At 45.7% G+C, this 19082-nt stretch overlaps 2 protein-coding genes across 2 annotated transcripts in view; both read right to left on the reverse strand.

Annotated features, from left to right (window-relative positions):
• The window catches only part of vps26a (VPS26, retromer complex component A), a 10311-nt gene extending 6818 nt beyond the window's left edge, over positions 1 to 3493 (reverse strand). Inside the window, exon 1 of the mRNA XM_080534861.1 lies at positions 3414 to 3493. Coding sequence (XP_080390987.1) covers positions 3414 to 3416 — 3 coding nt within the window. The 5' untranslated portion in view covers positions 3417 to 3493. The remainder of the gene's footprint in view (positions 1 to 3413) is intronic.
• Positions 3494 to 9056: 5563 nt separating this feature from the next.
• Positions 9057 to 17211, reverse strand: srgn (serglycin; the record flags this gene model as incomplete). The annotated part of the gene is made up of 5 exons (XM_080529568.1): positions 17084 to 17211; positions 13172 to 13310; positions 11951 to 12073; positions 11669 to 11730; positions 9057 to 9097 (listed from the first exon to the last, which is right to left on the reverse strand). Exons 1-5 carry the CDS (start codon positions 17154 to 17156, stop codon positions 9057 to 9059), a joined length of 438 nt encoding a protein of 145 aa, XP_080385694.1. The 5' UTR covers positions 17157 to 17211.
• Positions 17212 to 19082: the final 1871 nt, after the last annotated feature.

Raw genomic sequence — 19082 nt, forward strand, 5'->3', positions numbered from 1 at the left:
AGTAGATGTCTCAGGAGACAGTACAGGGGGTAGTAGATGTCTCAGGAGAAACAGTGCAGGGGGGTAGTAGATGTCTCTGGAGCAGCGGTCGGGAACCTATGGCTCGCGAGCCATATATGGCTCTTCCGGTGACGGCATATGGCTCCCAGACAATTGGGTTGAAAAGTTTTTTAAAAAATGTGAAAAAAAAATTGGGGAAAAAAAAACAATCAGTTTGGAACTGATTTTAAAATACTTGTGATATTGCGTAATAATACTGTGTCATTTTAAAGTAAACAGAAATTCGTTTTGAAGTTAAATTTCACGGGACTCTTCACGGGACCCATGACCCGTGACCCGTGGGTCGGGAACCAATGTCTCGCGAGAGAGTCAGAGATCGTTGTAAAGGTGAATAAATAAAAAACAATTTGATCAGATAGTGAACTAGCTTATACGCTTCAACCCTTGTAACGAGAAAGATGGCAAAAAGAAAAAAAGACGATGATTACCGTGCATTCCAGGCTGCGTGGACAGAGGAATTTGCATTTGTGGAGATCGCAGGATCTGCGGTATGTCTAATATGCAATGATAAAATTGCATCGATGAAACGGTCAAATATAAAGCGGCACTTCGATACGCATCATGCTTCATTTGCATCGAAATATCCAGCGGGGGACAGCAGGAAAAAGGCATGCGAGGAGCTACAGCGGAGAGTGCAGACGAGTCAACAGCAACTGCGTGGGTGGACCAAGCAAGGTGACGGGAATTCCGCTAGCTTTGCGGGTGCTTTGGCAATAGTCAGGAATGGAAAGCCATTCACAGATGGCGAGTATGCCAAAACATTCATGCTTGATGTGGCCAATGAACTGTTTGATGACTTCCCAAATAAAGACAAGATAATCAAACGAATAAAAAACTGGGGAAAAAACTGGCGGCCATGCTGGCCAATCCCTCCCACCCGATGTACTGCGAGCTGGCGGGGATGAGGAGCAAGTTCAGCCACAGATTTGTTCTCCCCCATCAAAGTACAAAAAGATTTGGACAGTCCTTTGTTCCAGCTGCACTCCGACTCTACAACCAGGCCCTGCAGGGTGGGGGAGACCTGGAGCTGGAACTTTGGAACTTGGAACTTTTTACTTATTGAGCCTGCACTGTTTTATCTATTTATTTATTGAATGTCTTCTGTCTGCCCTAACTAAGCTGTTTGACAACACATTTTCCCCATTGGGGACAATAAAGGTTTTCATCATCATCAAAAGACATGCCTCTGTCAGCAAGAACTGTTCACGATCGTAGCATCATGATGGCAAATCAAGTTGAGGAAACACAAATTAAGGACATAAACGCCGGGACATACTTTTCTCGCGCGTTAGATGAGTCAACAGATGTTAGCCATCTATCTCAGTTCAGTATATTTGCCAGGTATGCTGCAGGTGACACACTGCGTGAGGAAAGCTTGGCTGTTTTGCCAATGAAAGGGACAACCAGAGGAGAGGATTTATTCACGTCTTTCATGGAGTTTGCTAAAGAAAAAAAACTGCCGATGGATAAACTTATTTCTGTCTGTACTGATGGTGCACCCTGTATGTTGGGGAAGAACAAAGGATTTGTAGCGCTTCTCCGTGAACATGAAAAGAGAGCCATCCTAAGTTTTCATTGCATCCTGCACCAGGAGGCGCTTTGCGCTCAGGACGTGTGGCCAGGAGCTAGGTGAGGTGATGTCGCTGGTCATTCGAGTGGTCAACTTCATTGTTGCCCGAGCTTTAAATGATCGCCAGTTTAAAGCTCTGTTAGAAGAAGTTGGGAATCATTATCCCAGTCTGCTTTTACACAGCAACGTGCGTTGGTTGTCAAGGGGAAAGGTGCTCAGCCGTTTTGCAGCTTGCCTGAGTGAAATCCAGACTTTTCTTCAAATGAAAGGCGTCAAGCATCCTGAGCTAGACAACACTGACTGGCTCCTGCAGTTTCACTATCTCGTGGACATAACAGGCCATCTGAACCAGCTCAATGTGAAAATGCAAGGTATTGGAAATACAATCTCATCCCTTCAACAAGCAGTGTTTGCATTTGAAAGCAAGCTGGAAGTCTTTCTCAGGGACATTGAAACAGGTCGTCTTCTGCACTTTGTAACACTGCAACAATTTAGAGATGCATGCTTAGCAAGTGACTCCACTCAACATCTGGATCTCCAGCAGCTAGCTGGCTTTACGTCCAATCTCCTGCAGTCATTCAAAGCACGTTTTGGAGAATTTCGTGCGCGCACTGGTCTTTTCAAGTTCATCACTCATCCACATGAGTGTGCAGTGGACAAAATCGACCTGACATGCATCCCTGGGGTCTCTATGGGAGACTTTGAGCTGGAAGTTGCTGACCTGAAGGCATCAGACATGTGGATGAGTAAGTTCAAGACACGAGCAGAGCTGGCGAGGGAACACAAGTGGACAGAAATGAAAAAACTTCAACTTGAAGACCAGCTGATTCTGAAAACTAGGAACGAGCTTCCTGTGACATACCACACAATGCAGCGTGTTAGTATTGCCGTATTGACCATGTTTGTCTCTACATATGTATGTGAGCAGTCATTCTCGCATATGAGGAACATTAAGACCAACCTACGCTCACGTTTAACTGATGGAAGCCTCAACGCCTGCATGAAGCTCAACCTCACCACGTATGAACCAGACTACAAGGACATCAGCAAAACCATGCAGCACCAGAAATCGCATTAAAAGTAAGACATATTTAATTTATTATATGTTAAAAATACTATATGGCTCTCAATGAAATACATATAGAAATATTTGGCTTTTATGGCTCTCCCAGTCAAAAAGGTTCCCGACCCCTGCTCTGGAGGGACAGTACAGGGGGGTAGTAGATGTCTCAGGAGGGACAGTACAGGGGGTAGTAGATGTCTCAGGAGAAACAGTACAGGGGGGTAGTAGATGTCTCTGGAGGGACAGTACAGGGGGTAGTAGATGTCTCAGGAGAAACAGTACAGGGGGTAGTAGATGTCTCTGGAGGGACAGTACAGGGGGGTAGTAGATGTCTCAGGAGGGACAGTACAGGGGGTAGTAGATGTCTCAGGAGGGACAGTACAGGGGGGTAGGAGATGTCTCAGGAGGGACAGTTAAGATGAGATGACAGCCAGCCGTTAGTTACCTACAGCTGAATAGTAGGCTAATCTTACCTCCAGCAAAGCGTAGTAGTTACATATAGCTACTAACCACATAACCAGGGGTAACTAGGGGCAGATAGACACATAACCAGGGGTAGAAGCAGGAGGCCTCCCGTCGCTCAGCTAGCTGAGATGCTGTTAGCCCGTGTGAACCAGACTAAATAACGACAGACTAAACCAAACGTCAACTTTTAAACTAAGTCAAAGACACCACGGCGACACGTTGTTAAACTCGCTAAGACGTTATTGTCCAACTCACCATGTCAGCGGCGGTTCAGTCCGTGTTTCTGCTCCAGACGTCCCGTTGTCCTGGGCAGTGAGTCTGTCTGTCTGTCTCTCTGTCTCGAGGCTGGAACGTAACAACTACGTCACCACGTCAGGTCACGTCGCCGCCACCCCTTCAACATAAGAGTCTGGTGGAATATAGAATAGAAGAATAGACTTTATTGTCCTTGTACAGTTGGAATGGACTTTATTTGTCATTGCTACAGTACAGGTACCAAACAACGAAATTTAGGAGGGGTGGCTCCCCTGGTGTTAGGAAAGGAAAAAGAAAACACATTTTAGAAAAAGCATAGATGCATAAAATCACAAGAAGGTAAGGAGCTGGTTTACATCAATAAAGGCTATGTACACAATCCACTGTACTATACTGCACAGATAGTCAACTAGGGTTGTCATATTGCACAAAGAGTATTTTTTCACATTATTTTAAAGTGTCACAGTTTGCAGGCTTGAAAATGTACATGTTTGTGCCTCAGCACTAGCTGCCATACAATCCGTCCGGACTGTCCTGGGCCCAGAACTTAGGCCTTTTCTGTGTTCAGGGCCTTGACGGCCCTGTGGTAGAAGCAGTCCTTCAGTCTGTTTGTCTTAGCGGCAGGGGTCCTGTACCTCCTGTTCGAGGGCAGCTTGACAAAGTGTACGTGCCCAGGGTGGGTCGGGTCCTTGGCAGTGGCGGCTGGCGGCTGGCCGATAGAGGGCGCTGGGGCGCCGCCCCCACCTTCACTTCCTAGTTCCGATTTGTAAAAGTTTTTTTTTAAAATAAACATTATTTATTCACAAAATGCGGCTGATATTGTGTCGGCGCCTATCAGCATTCATTAAAAATCCTCCAATACAATAAACATTTTTATCTGTGTGTGTGTGTGTGTGTGTGTGTGTGTGTGTGTGTGTGTGTGTGTGTAAAACTCACTGTTAAAATACATAGGGAGAGAACGCGGGGCGCCGTGTCAATGCAAGTCTATGCCAGGACGAATACTTTTCGCTTACACGTGAGCTGTAGCAGCGCTCCAATTGGCTGTCTCTATTTCTTGGCCAGGACGCACATTTGTGCGCCCTGGCCAAGAAATCTCCGGTTGTATTGCAGACAATGCATTATGCTGAGGACTCCCGACTTCCGGTTTTCCGGACTTCGGGCTTCCGGAGTATTTTAAATGAACATTCGTAATGTCTGTCTCTGATGTTCATGGTCAATTAAATCAGCCTATTTTGTGCAACTAATAATGTTCCCGCTAATGGGTTAACCAAGCAGCCTCGCACCTAACGTGCAAGCACCTATCTTCGAACTATTCATAGCAATATGCGCGGGGCAAGGCGGAGGTACGGGTAAACACAGCTCATGTTCTGTCATCAAAGGTAAGAGTTGGTTTTCTTTAACTCAGCTGATGCATTGTTGTGTTTCTGACATGGTCTGGTTGTGTTTCTGACATGGTCTGGTTGTGTTTCTGACATGGTCTGGTTGTGTTACAGACATGGTCTGGTTGTGTTACAGACATGGTCTGGTTGTGTTTCTGACATGGTCTGGTTGTGTTACAGTCATGGTCTGGTTGTGTTACAGTCATGGTCTGGTTGTGTTACAGACATGGTCTGGTTGTGTTACAGACATGGTCTGGTTGTGTTACAGTCATGGTCTGGTTGTGTTACAGTCATGGTCTGGTTGTGTTTCTGACATGGTCTGGTTGTGTTACAGACATGGTCTGGTTGTGTTACAGACATGGTCTGGTTGTGTTACAGACATGGTCTGGTTGTGTTACAGTCATGGTCTGGTTGTGTTACAGACATGGTCTGGTTGTGTTACAGACATGGTCTGGTTGTGTTACAGACATGGTCTGGTTGTGTTACAGACATGGTCTGGTTGTGTTTCTGACATGGTCTGGTTGTGTTTCTGACATGGTCTGGTTGTGTTACAGTCATGGTCTGGTTGTGTTTCTGACATGGTCTGGTTGTGTTACAGACATGGTCTGGTTGTGTTTCTGACATGGTCTGGTTGTGTTTCTGACATGGTCTGGTTGTGTTTCTGACATGGTCTGGTTGTGTTTCTGACATGGTCTGGTTGTGTTTCTGACATGGTCTGGTTGTGTTACAGACATGGTCTGGTTGTGTTACAGACATGGTCTGGTTGTGTTTCTGACATGGTCTGGTTGTGTTACAGTCATGGTCTGGTTGTGTTACAGTCATGGTCTGGTTGTGTTACAGACATGGTCTGGTTGTGTTACAGACATGGTCTGGTTGTGTTACAGTCATGGTCTGGTTGTGTTTCTGACATGGTCTGGTTGTGTTACAGACATGGTCTGGTTGTGTTTCTGACATGGTCTGGTTGTGTTTCTGACATGGTCTGGTTGTGTTTCTGACATGGTCTGGTTGTGTTACAGACATGGTCTGGTTGTGTTACAGACATGGTCTGGTTGTGTTTCTGACATGGTCTGGTTGTGTTTCTGACATGGTCTGGTTGTGTTTCTGACATGGTCTGGTTGTGTTTCTGACATGGTCTGGTTGTGATACATCATTGAATGTGTTGACCTGCTGTGATGTGTTGACCACCATCACTCTCCATCATCATCCATCATGTGTCTATGAAATAGATAGTTACTGTACTACTGACTGCAGCATTCATCTCTGCTCATTGATGTAGCCATGTCACACAGACACATAGTACACATATTCATCTGCTACCTTTATTAACCTGAGTGTAGCTGTGAGGCCTGTACTAGCCTTGTTGACTAGACTTCCTCCTTGTCTGACACTGGGTATTGGACCGTACCGACGTCCATAGACCGGTCACTCTTCCACCTCAGTGTCTGTAGTTGACAGGGTAACTTCTCCATGGCCCACACGGTCATTTTAAGGGTGAAAGTTGAAATGATACAGTGGTTGTAATGCCAGTGCGTGTTTTATGCGCGTGCATGCGGGAAAAAAATCGTGAACGCGAAAAAAAAAACGCGCGCGCGAAAGAGGACCCCCCCGCCACACTTCTGTGCCCCACCCAACATTTTTGGCACCAGCCGCCACTGGTCCTTGGAGATGTATAGTTGCCTATACAATGAAATTGTAGTGGTTCTTCTGAAGGTGCAAAAACAGAAAACATTATTCACATATTCACAAACATATACACATATAACATATCACAAATATTACACAATAGACAATTAAAAAAGCGAAAATGCTATAAAACAAGCTAAGAGACAATGAGGTCCGTGGTGTCAAGTGCAAATAAAGACAACAATCTTAAGAAAATAAAAACAACTATAAATCAAGCTAAAAGACATGAGGTCAGTGGCATTATAATACTGTAATAATACTGTAAAAATATATAAATAGGCACTTAGAATAGAGTTATTGCACATTTCTATTGCACTTTTTCCCCTGAAGATAAACATTTATGAACATGTCTTGTGTCTATTGTTCAGTGTTCTGATGGCCCATGGATAGGAACTAGTATAGTAGAATTATACTATACTATATAATATAGTAGAATATATACTAGAACTAGTATTACTAGAATAGTAAAAGGATGTGTGCGTATTTTTTCCCAAACGTTTAATACATTTTTATTCCTTTTTATTCACCAACCTTGTTTAAAAGACGTAAAATGTTCATTTAAAATAGTCATTCTGCATACAAAAGGTATGTTACCGAACACAACGCGTGTAGATGGGGCTTTTATTGTGAAAGGTAAACTGACATTGGGAACCTTTTTGCTGCCAACTTCCTGCTTCCAGCAGCGGAGGCCATCATGTGACCTAAAGGGAAGTTAGGACGCGTCTCAATTGTCTCTAAACTGACTTACTCTCTTTCTCTTTTCTTGCCTCCTTCCCTTCATCTGCACTTATTTAAATACACAGAAGAGCTGAAGGCGTGATGAGATCAGACATGGCCAGGGGGTCACTGTACATGTAGGAGAGGAGGCGAGGGAAGGAGGCAAGGGAAGGAGGCAAGGGAAGGAGGCAAGGGAAGGAAGGAGAGGAGACCTTCTTGTACATCTGAACTTCCTTCCCACCTGACTAACGTATGATCACATTAGAGACGCATGTTTCCCTCAGGTTACGCAGACCCACAATGAAAACCAAACCTGCACACGTGACACACCTCTAACCCTGCTAGACTGGGGATCAGTTAGATCAGGCTAAATCAGGTTAGGGCTTGTTGTGTAGTCATATGACCTACGACCATTAGCCTGTGGCTATAATTGGGTACATTTACACTGATGATATGTGCGCATTCCATTTAAGTGTTCATTCATGTACTGTGTCCCCCTTGAACAAATAAATACAAATCAAATCAAATCATATCAAGAATTACAAAACAAATCAAAACCTGGACACACCTCCATGTCCGCTAGGAGCCGCTGTCTCCAGGGGAGCACAAACACATCAGTAAATCCAACCCGTATTTAACTATTTAACTGTGTTTGCTACAGTACTTTAACTGTTTCCACGTTGAATTTAATTGAATTATTCTGCGAGGATTCGATAGGTGGCAGCTCTGTCGCAACCCAGCAGAGGGCGCTGTGACACAGGAGAGTGAGCGGTGAAAGTGTTTGATCGACCAAAAAATGAGGTCATTTACGCAACTTTACAATTCCCGACCTCTCACCTCTTTCACCAGACCCTGTCACAAATATGCTTCTTTCATAGGGCTCCACACTGTCACCCTGTAACCCTAACCCTAACCTAAACCTAACCCTAGTGACCCTAACCCTAACGATCTGGAAAGAACCTGAAAAACATCTTAAGTCAGACAGGTCCATGTAAGGGCCCAAATTCTGCTTTAATTTGATTATTTATTTGATTACTGCTGACTTGATCTCCTATGTTAGTTATTCTGAGCTATGATCTGATCATATCCACACTACTTCAAGGTGTTAGCTAACCAATGGCATCCTGCTTTTGCACCTGATCATCATGTTTCTAAAGTTAGAAGCAGTTGAAGTCTGGCTGTTAGGCGGAAACGAGTCAAATAGAGCGTTCAGCAGATGAGGTTAACCAAACGTAGCTGCGTCTGTGAAGTGGTGTGTAACTCAGACAGGCAACAACAACAGCGTGAACTGACCAGTCAACAACGTCCTGTGGTCCTGGGGGGTATTCCATCAACGATAGATTAAAATCTAGCCTTATTTCAATAAATCTCATGAAACTTAAAAAAAAAAAAAATCCAGGGTAATTTTGATAAATCTCGCCAGACTTATAGAGAAATAAGCCTAGGTTTTTCTTTAGCGACGTTGATGGAATACCCCCCAGCCCTGCTCAGAAACAAACATTTCCCTCTCCTCCCAGACTGAGGCGGGGGGTTCGGGGTCAGAAGCTCCTACTGGGCGTTCAGGTCCAATCTGGACAGCCTCTTGGACAGCCTCTTGACAGGAAGTAGAGGGAGGTATTCAGCGCCAAGGTTCTGATAAGGGAGAGAGGCTGGCGGAACTCTGGGCTGTTTCAGGAAGTCACACAGAACGTCTGAAACCCACCGCAGGCCTCCTCGCATCCTCCTGTGCAGAGAAAGTCTGTGTTGTTGTTTTTAGCAGATTCAGATTCAGATTCAGATTCAGATTCAGATAACGTTTATTGCCATTATGCATACACATATAGGAATTTGCTTCGACATTACAGTAAGTGCGTTTATACTTTTTTCACGTGTCAAAAATGTAGAAGATGTAGAAGAAGCGGTCACCTGCAGAGGAACGGGTCCCTATTTAAGGAATCTGTGAGTTTCTACCAGCTGTGGGAACTAAACCTTTTATTCATTATGTTATTTATTTATTTATTTATTTATTTAAAACTTGACCTTTTCCCCCCAAAGTGACTCGCAGTAAGTACTTGTCTCAGTGAGTGAATCAACTGGACAATCAGTCATTGTCTGTAACACCTTCCTGAAGAACAAGTGCTAGAGGAAGGAAGTCACTTTTTTTCCTGCATCGACTTAATCAACATGGGATTGACCCCTGCCAACACTAAGGTCAGGGTCAGATTGACCCCTGCCCTGCCAACACTAGGGTCATTGTCAGATTGACCCCTGCCCTGCCAACACTAGGGTCAGGGTCAGATTGACCCCTGCCCTGCCAACACTAGGGTCAGGGTTAGATTGACCCCTGCCCTGCCAACACTAGGGTCAGGGTTAGATTGACCCCTGCCCTGCCAACACTAGGGTCAGGGTTAGATTGACCCCTGCCCTACCAACACTAGGGTCAGGGTCAGATTGACCCCTGCCCTGCCAACACTAGGATCAGGGTTAGATTGACCCCTGCCCTACCAACACTAGGATCAGGGTTAGATTGACCCCTGCCAACACTAAGGTCAGGGTTAGATTGACCCCTGTCCTGCCAACACTAGGGTCAGGGTTAGATTAATTGACACTTGATTGGAGATGATCAGTCCATACGTTTAGTTTATTATTCATCACATTCTCATAACACTCAGATGAGAGGAAGACAGAATGATAACAGGCCATTATGACATCATGGAGATTTACAGCAGAGAACACTCTCTACGTCCAGCAAAATAAACAAATAACCCCCCAAAAAACACACGTCTCAAAACCTTGTGGAAAATATAGCAGCAGATAAAAGCAGAAAAAAAGCTCCAGGTTGAATATGATTAATTACATTCTTGGCAGATCACCTGACCTGATCACCTGACCTGATCACCTGATCACCTGGGGCCAGTTGCATAAACATAGATTAAGACTGGTCTAAGCCTTAGACTAGTCTTATATTCTCAGGTTAGACCTGTGTAATTAAGACTGCCTGTTGCATAAAAAGTAAGACTGACTTATTTTGAGGCTAGAAAGTTAGCCACCTCCCGCCCTGGCTAAGCTTGATTTAAGAGCTGTGTTGCTATGGGAGCGAGTCAACCTTAAGAGCAGTGTTGCTATGGGAACGAGTCAACCTTAAGAGCTGTGTTTCTATGGGAATGAGTCAACCTTAAGAGCTGTGTTGCTATGGGAGTCAGGGCTAGTAGCTAGCTAACACTGTAACTCCAGCGCGGTAAACTACTTCACTGGTAAAAACAAAGTTTGCCAACCAGGGCCCCTCACCCGGGCTGGTGTTCGCCGCTAGGTGAAGCTGTTTCGGCCGCCATGTTTTTTTTCTGTCAAGTGTCTTATTTTACCTACAAGGCATTGCATGACAAGCTATCTAAGTCGGTCTTACTTTAGTCACTCATAGGCTAGCTTTACGCAACAGGAACATTTTAGAGTCTATAGCAAGACTGACTTAAAGTGAGATCTAAGTCTAAGACTGGGTCTATCTTTATGCAACCAGCCCCAGATCCCCTGATCACCTGACTAGACCTGGTCACCTGACTAGACCTGGTCACCTGACTAGACCTGGTCAGCTGATCACCTGACTAGACCTGGTCACCAGAATAGACCTGGTCACCTGACTAGACCTGACTAGACCTGGTCACCTGACTAGACCTGGTCACCTGGTCAGCTGACTGATGATGCACTAGTAGCGGGGTAGCCGTCCACCTGGGACAGGAAGCGTCTCTCAGAAGGAGGAAATTCTTACTGGGTGTTTACACCTAACCCTAACCCTGACCCCTGACCCTGACCCTTGAGACTGCGTCTAACCCTAACCCTAACCTTTGAGACTGTGTCTAACCCTTACCCTAAACTTTGAGACTGTGAAACTCATAAAATCTTGAGAGATGCTGCAGTAGAAGATTTAATAAAAAATTATAATAATAATAAAAAGGGCTGTTATCAAAAATACCCTGTCTATTTCAAGGTTTGGGTCAATCAGAATTGTAACACATGATAACATATGATAGAGAATTAAAAATCAGATTAAATGATTCCTCTTGGACGCCCATGTTTCAGTTAACTTGAAATTGGAATTTGATTTGTGACAGTCTGATCATTTGGTCCGCATGTCGGCAACCAATCAAAACGTTCTGAAACACGGAACTACGTTTCAACGTTGTTGAGAATCACAACACAAGCTCGCTAGTCAAGCCGAAATACTGCAATGGATTGGGTGAGTAATCCCCCCTGCTACCTAGTTAACTCTAACACTACTTTACATTGTTAGCAGGCTCATAAAACAAGCTGTGTTAGTTGACTAGCGATGTGTCGTCGATTTTCAACAACGCGGAAATGTATTCACATTTTTTTCTAAAGAACGATCTGATCATTAAATCGGATCCCGATATGAGGACCAAAGCATTAGAACGTGTCACATATGGATTTAATTTCAGATGAAGACAAGCCCCCAGCCCTGCGTTTCCCTGCCTGCCTGCCTACAGGAGAAGGTGGTCGTCTCTGAGCTCCTGGGCGGGGAGGCGGGCCTGGGGGGCGGGGGGGGCCTGGCGGGCGGGGGGGGCGGGGGGGGCCGCCTGGTAGTCCAGGTAGTCGGTGGCCGAGCCCTCGCCTGACGCTTCGTCCAGCTGCATCTCAGGCTTCAGCATTTCAAACCCCTTCTCCTCCTTCTCCAACGCCTCCTGTTCCAACTCCTCCTCCTCCAACTCCTCCTCCTCCTCATACTCCAACGCCACATCCTCCTCCTCCTCCTCCTCCTCCTCATACTCCTCCTCCTCCTCCTCCTCATACTCCAAGCCCTCCTCCTCCTCCTGCTGCTCCTGATCTGGGTCAATATCTTCCTCCTCCTCCTCCTGCGCCTCCTCCTCTGGCTCAGCCTCTGTCGTCACTCTGTCGAAACAATAACAGAAGCCATTAGCCGACATCCTCCGGCCCCTTCCTGCCTGCTCCGCTCTTGAGATGTGCACAAGAAACGTCTGACCTCTGTGCTTGCCAACAAGGGTTTTCTCCACCAAGTACTAAGTCATGTTTTGCTAGGGGATCAAATGAGGGGGATTTCCCTCAATCAAATGCAAAACAATTTATATAATACGCTTTTCTGGATTTTTTGGGTTGATATTCTGTCTGTCACTGTTAAAATAAACCTACCATTAAAATTATAGACTCTTCATTTCTTGGTCATCGGCAGGGGATCAAATACTTATTTCCCCCATGTTCATGTGGTTGACGGCGGAGGCAGGCAGGCAGACAGACAGACAGACAGACAGACAGACAGAAAGGCAAGCAGGCAGACAGGCAGACAGACAGACAGACAGGCAGGCAAATAGACAGACAGACAGGACAGGACAGGACAGGACAGGACAGGACTGGATTGGACAGGACTGGATTGTACAGGACTGGACTGGACAGAGAGACAGACAGACAGACAGACAGACAGACAGGCAGGACAGGCAGACAGGACTGGGCAGACAGACAGACAAGCAGGCAGGCAGACAGAGAGACAGACAGGCAGACTGACTGACAGATAGACAGACACACAGACAGACAGGCAGGCAGGCAGGGAGGACAGGCCCAGGCAGGCAGGCAAGCAGGCAGACAGACAGACAGGACAGGACAGGACAGGACTTGACAGGCAGACAGACAGACAGACAGGACAGGACAGGACAGGACTTGACAGACAGACAGACAGACAGGACAGACGGACAGGCAGACAGACAGACAGACAGACAGGCAGGCAGACAGGCAGGCAGACAGGTGTGGTACATACATGTCTCTGACAGCGGAGGCAGGCAGACAGACAGACAGACAGACAGACAGGTGTGGTACGTACATGTCTCTGACGGCGGAGGCAGGCAGACAGATAGATAGAGAGACAGACAGACAGACAGACAGACAGGCAGACAGACAGACAGGTGTGGTACGTACATGTCTCTGACGGCGGAGGCAGGCAGACAGATAGACAGACAGACAGACAGGTGTGGTACGTACATGTCTCTGACGGCGGAGGCAGGCAGCCTATCAGGAGGCCCGGGCAGGTCCATCAGGGGGCCCTTCTCTGTCAGGCAGTTGGCGTTCTGCCCGTCTGGCCGGCACCTGAGCCACATGTACCTGCCCCTGGTTGGCGCACCTGGGGAGATGGTAGATGGTAAACAGACTGACTCATCCTAGAGTATCTACTAACAGGCCTATCTAAAGGAGCTGTTTGTAAATTGCAGCTCATCCAAATGCCGCTACTAGGATCCTAACAACAGACTGACTCATCCTAGAGAATCTACTAACAGGCCTTTCTAAAGGAGCTGTTTGTAAATTGCAGCTCATCCAAATGCCGCTACTAGGGTCCTAACAACAGATTGACTCATCCTAGAATCCTGAGATCTCTACACTGGCTACCAGTCTCTCAGAGAATAGACCTATCGCTAAGCCACGCCCCAAAATAGAAATTGTCCAATCATATCACAGCAAAAGTCCCTACAGGCAGAAAACTCAGACAAACAACTCGCTAATATCTGATGGTGAAAAGCTTCTAGACAAAATATTCTTGTCATCTTTAAAAAAAACTAGTCTATTATTTACTTGTCATCTTTAAAAAAAACATGTCTATTATTAACTCCCGCCATTGTAAGTCATTGAATGTCATTCAGTCACGGTCGGTCAGTCAGTCACTGTCAGTGAAGAATTTGAGCGAGTGTTGTTTGTTTGTGAGTTTTCAAAAGGGGCGTGGCTTAGCGATAGGTCTATTGAATTGAAATCCTCCTAATTACATACAAATCACAAAATGGTCTTGGACCAAAATACATATCAGATCTTCTCCCACCCTATATACCCGCAAGGTTCCTAAGGTCAGCTGAGACTAATCAGCTAATCATTCCAAGAGTGAAACAAAACACGGTGCAGCAGTGTTCAGTCACGCTGCTGCATGCTCCTGGAACAAACTCCCTGAAGAAATCAAAACAGGCCCAAACCCTTCATGTTTTGCAGCAGTTATGATTAAACACAAACACTTCTAGAAATGTATTTTATCTATTAACTATTGTCTTATTAAATGTTTTATCTATTTACTTTTTTTTACCGTTTACTTTATATTTGCTTTTATTCATTGTAATTTTTATTTTCTTACTATGCTCCTCTTGCTGTATTTTTAAATAATGTATGTAAAACACTTTGAATTGCCCCTGATGTAAGAAATGTGCTATACAAATAAACTTGCCTTGCCTTGCCTTATACAGCTTCTTATTCCAAAGCCCTGTACAACGGCCTCTCATTCACCCATTCACACACACATTCACACACAAATGGCGGCAAACTCATTGGGAGCAAATAGGGGTTCAGTGTCTTGCCCAAGGACACTTCGACATGTGGCCAGCCGGGGGTTCGAACCGCCGATCTACCAACCTTGCGATCATTAGACGCCGGCTCTACCTCCTGAGACACAGCCACCCTGCGCCAAGGTCACAAGGTTAACCCAAGATCACAAGCTTAACCCACGGTCACAAGGTTAACCCAAGGTCACAAGGTTAAGTTATTTTTTTTATCATTTTACCTTTTTACTTCTTATACCGGCAGCAGTTATGAGCTTTATGATCCATAAACCAAGTGCTATACATTTGCAGCAAATATAGGCTAAATGTGTTTGCAAATGTGTAATTTTACACTGCGATCTCACACACCGTATCTGCCAGGATAGTGGCTAAACACAGACGCAGTACCTGCTATTTCACACACCATATTGGGAAGAGCAGATGTGCTTGAATGCAGTTGCAGTAATAACACATTTATCTATATATTTTTATTCATTGTCTTATTATGTTGTTAAATGTTTATCTATTTATTTTCTCTCTATATATATGTATCTATTCTTGCAATTTTTTGTTAATTTTTTTCTTACTATCCTCCTTTTTCAGTATTTTTTTATGCTGTATGTAATGCACTTTGAATTGCCCCTGTTGTATGTAATGTGCTACACAAATAACCTGGCCTTGCCTTAACCCACGGTCACTCAGTTAACCCACCATTTAAGTTAATGGTAAATGGACTGACTGACAGAAGGTTGTCCATGTCGGTCATTTCCTGAAAGGGCAAATTACCTTTAGGAACAATAATCAGAATTTAACTATGTGAGTGAGTATGATTATTCTGGATTGCCTGAGAGATGTCTCCCTAAATTGTAAACAGACTACCTTATTTTGCGCCTTATTCCAAAGCACTTTGCAACGGCCTCTCATTCACACACACATTCACACACCAATGGCTCACACCAAAAACTTCCATGCAAGGCGCCGACCTGCTCATTGGGAGCAATTTGGGGTTCAGTGTCTTGCCCAAGGACACCCCCACACACACGTTCAGTGTCTTGCCCCCCCCCCCCCCCCCCCCCCCCCCACACACGCCTATCCCGAAATTGGAGGATGGGCTTTCTCATTCCTCATTCCACCCCGTCCTCTGATTTCTACTTCTCCCAGCCTCCCCCACTGCTCTACAGTACACAAGGTACACAGAGTACAATTCTTAGGCTCAAGTTCTTCGACACTGGTATTGCAGCAAGGTACAAAATCAACAATAACAGAATAAAGTAAAATAAAGTAAATAATAATAATAAAGTAGTTTAAAGTCAAAATAAAAACAACCTCAGTATTATAGTCAATGCACGCTCTCTCTCTTTCTTTCTCTCTCACTCTCTCCCCCCCTCTCTCTCTGCCATCCTCCCCCTCTCTCTCTTTCTTTCTCTCTCTCTCTCCCACCCTCCGTCCTCTCTCCCCCCTCTCTCTCTTTCTTTCTCTCTCTCTCCCTCCCTCCTCCTCTCTCTCCCCCCTCTCTCTTTCTCTCTCTCTCCCTCCCTCCTCCTCTCTCTCCCCCTCTCTCTCTTTCTCTCTCTCCCTCCCTTTCTCTCTCTCTCTCTCTCTCTTTCTCTCTCCCTCTCTCTTTCTCTCTCTCCCTCCCTCTCTCTCTCTTTCTCTCTCTCTCTCCCTCTCTCTCTCCCTCCCTCCCTCTCCCTCCCTCTCTCTCTCCTTCCCTCCCTCCCTCTCTCTCTCTCTCCCTCCCACCCTCCTCCTCTCTCTCCCCCCTCTCTCTCTTTCTTTCTCTCTCTCTCTCTCTCTCTCTCTCTCTCTCTCTCTCTCTCTCTCTAACTCAACAGGTTTAAGTTTCATTGTTTGGTGGGAGGAAACAGTTGGCTTGGTAGATTGTTTTCTCATGAAACAAAACGTAATTATCTCTAAATACATTTTGAACAATACTACATATAGGAGGCAGGTCTGATAACATTCACTTCAGATCAATATGAGCAAATGTGAAAACTTCTGGGAAGTTACGTGTTTCCAACGGAACACGCACACACACACCCCCCCCCCTCCCCTCCCCTCCCCCCCCACTCCTCCCCTCCCCCCCACTCCTCCCCCCCCCCTCCCCCTCCGCCCCCCCCTCTCCCTCCGCCCCCTCAGGCATTGTCTCTTCTCGGCTCCGCCAACTATGAAGTTCTCGGTGGTCTCCCGTTCCACCACTTTGAGAAACACGCAACTATAAATCTCATCAAATTAACTTGTGGAACCACGTGGTTGAGCTTTGTTGTTCTAGTTTTAGGGATTACAAAAACAAGAGCTGCTTTATTTATTAGAAACCTGACGTCACTCAACCAAGCCCCGTACCGTAAACCAGCCACAAAACCACATACGGGACACACACACACACACACGGACACGCACACACAAAAAGTTCATCAACTCCTAATCTAGTTGTTTAAATCCTTACTAATAATTTTAAAAAAAAACTCTCCAGCCTTATAATCTTTCGCTTCCAGTGGGTTAACTCTATTGTTGTAGTTGACAACAATGTTTCACTGTTTAAAGCAATACAAAAAAGCCGTAGGCTCCAGTAACCAGACGCGTGTTATTCTAGGAGACTCACCCAGTCCGTTACTCAGCAGAGCCGCCAGCAGCAGCACAGCCGCGCACGTCTTCATGTTGGACAGTCCGGTCATTGTCCTCGGCGATGAGATACGAAACGTCAATATGTCCTTATAGAAACACCGTGTTGGTGTGAAAGATGTGTCTCACGTCAACTTTATGGCGCTGTTGAACACCACCAGACCAGACCAGACCCTGCCCCGTTCACGTCATTGTTTCCTGAAGTCATCGGCAGAGGAACGGAGCGTCCGCGATGGAAACTTCTGAGACCATAATCTGGAAGACATCATCTGCGTAACCGAACCGAAAGGTCCTTTTTTTTCTGAGTGGGGCAGTCCCACTCTCGTGTATTTATTTATTTATTTTATTTTTGAAGTAATTTTTTTCTTTATTTTCTGAGTGGGGCAGTCCCACTCATATTTCCTTTTACATTGTTTTTATTGGACAGATATAGTGAAGACAGACAGGAAAGTAAGGAGGAGGAGAAGGGAGAGAGGGCATGGGTTGGATTCGAACCCATGCCGACATGGTGATATGTGTGCACTGCAGACCACTAAACCACCCCAGGCTACTGGTTCATATTTATGAGAACATCTACATTCCTAATAACGTAGTGTTTTGGCCAATGAGCCCACAATCCCCCAAATAGAACTTTTACTACTTTTTTTTGTTCAAACTAATTGAGAAAGCGTTTAAATAAGATATATCAACCACAATCTATGTCTGTCTGGTCTTTATAACCAACCATAGGACACCTTCAGTATACTGTATCTATACAGCACATACTGGATGTCCAGACCAGAGGAGGGGGTTAGGGTGTGTGTGTGTGTGTGTGTGTGTGTGTGTGTGTGTGTGTGTGTGTGTGTGTGTGTGTACATGCACAAGCTTTACATGGCTGAGGGAACACACATTGACATGTTTACATTCTTGGCATTTAGCAGACGCCTTATTCCAAAGTGACTTACAACAAATACATTTGATTAAGCAAGTGAATCATCCATCCATCAGTCATAGCAGGAAGAGTGATCTAGCTCAGGCCTGGGGCCATTGGCAGTCGTTGTGATAGAAGAAGGAAGATTTGTTGTTGTTGTTGTTGTTGTTGTTGTTGTTGTTGTTTTGATGACACAGGAGAAACAGTACAGGGGGGTAGTAGATGTCTCTGGAGACACAGTACAGGGGGTAGTAGATGTCTCAGGAGAAACAGTACAGGGGGGTAGTAGATGTCTCAGGAGACAGTACAGGGGGGTAGTAGATGTCTCAGGAGAAACAGTACAGGGGGTAGTAGATGTCTCAGGAGACAGTACAGGGGGTAGTAGATGTCTCAGGAGAAACTGTACAGGGGGGTAGTAGGTGTCTCAGGAAACACAGTACAGGGGGGTAGTAGATGTCTCAGGAGAAACAGTACAGGGGGTTAGTAGATGTCTCCGGAAAAACAATACAGGGGGTAGTAGATGTCTCAGGAGGGACAGTAGAGGGTAGAAGATGTCTCAGGAGAAACAGTACAGGGGGGTAGTAGATGTCTCAGGAGACACAGTACAGGGGGGTAGTAGATGTCTCAGGAGACAGTACAGGGGGTAGTAGATGTCTCAGGAGAAACAGTACAGGGGGTAGTAGATGTCTCAGGAAACACAGCACATGTCTCTGGTGGGACAGTACAGGGGGGTAGTAGATGTCTCAGGAGGGACAGTACAGGGGGGTAGTAGATGTCTCAGGAGGGACAGTACAGGGGGTAGTAGGTGTCTCTGGAGGGACAGTACAGGGGGTAGTAGATGTCTCAGGAGGGACAGTACAGGGGGTAGTAGATGTCTCAGGAGGGACAGTACAGGGGGGGTAGTAGATGTCTCAGGAGGGACAGTACAGGGGGTAGTAGATGTCTCTGGTGGGACAGTACAGGGGGTAGTAGATGTCTCTGGTGGGACAGTACAGGGGGGTAGTAGATGTCTCTGGAGGGACAGTACAGGGGGTAGTAGATGTCTCTGGAGGGACAGTACAGGGGGGTA

The sequence above is a fragment of the Nansenia antarctica genome, assembly GCF_963989245.1.
Source record: "Nansenia antarctica genome assembly, chromosome: 1".
NCBI classification, from domain to species: domain Eukaryota; kingdom Metazoa; phylum Chordata; class Actinopteri; order Argentiniformes; family Microstomatidae; genus Nansenia; species Nansenia antarctica.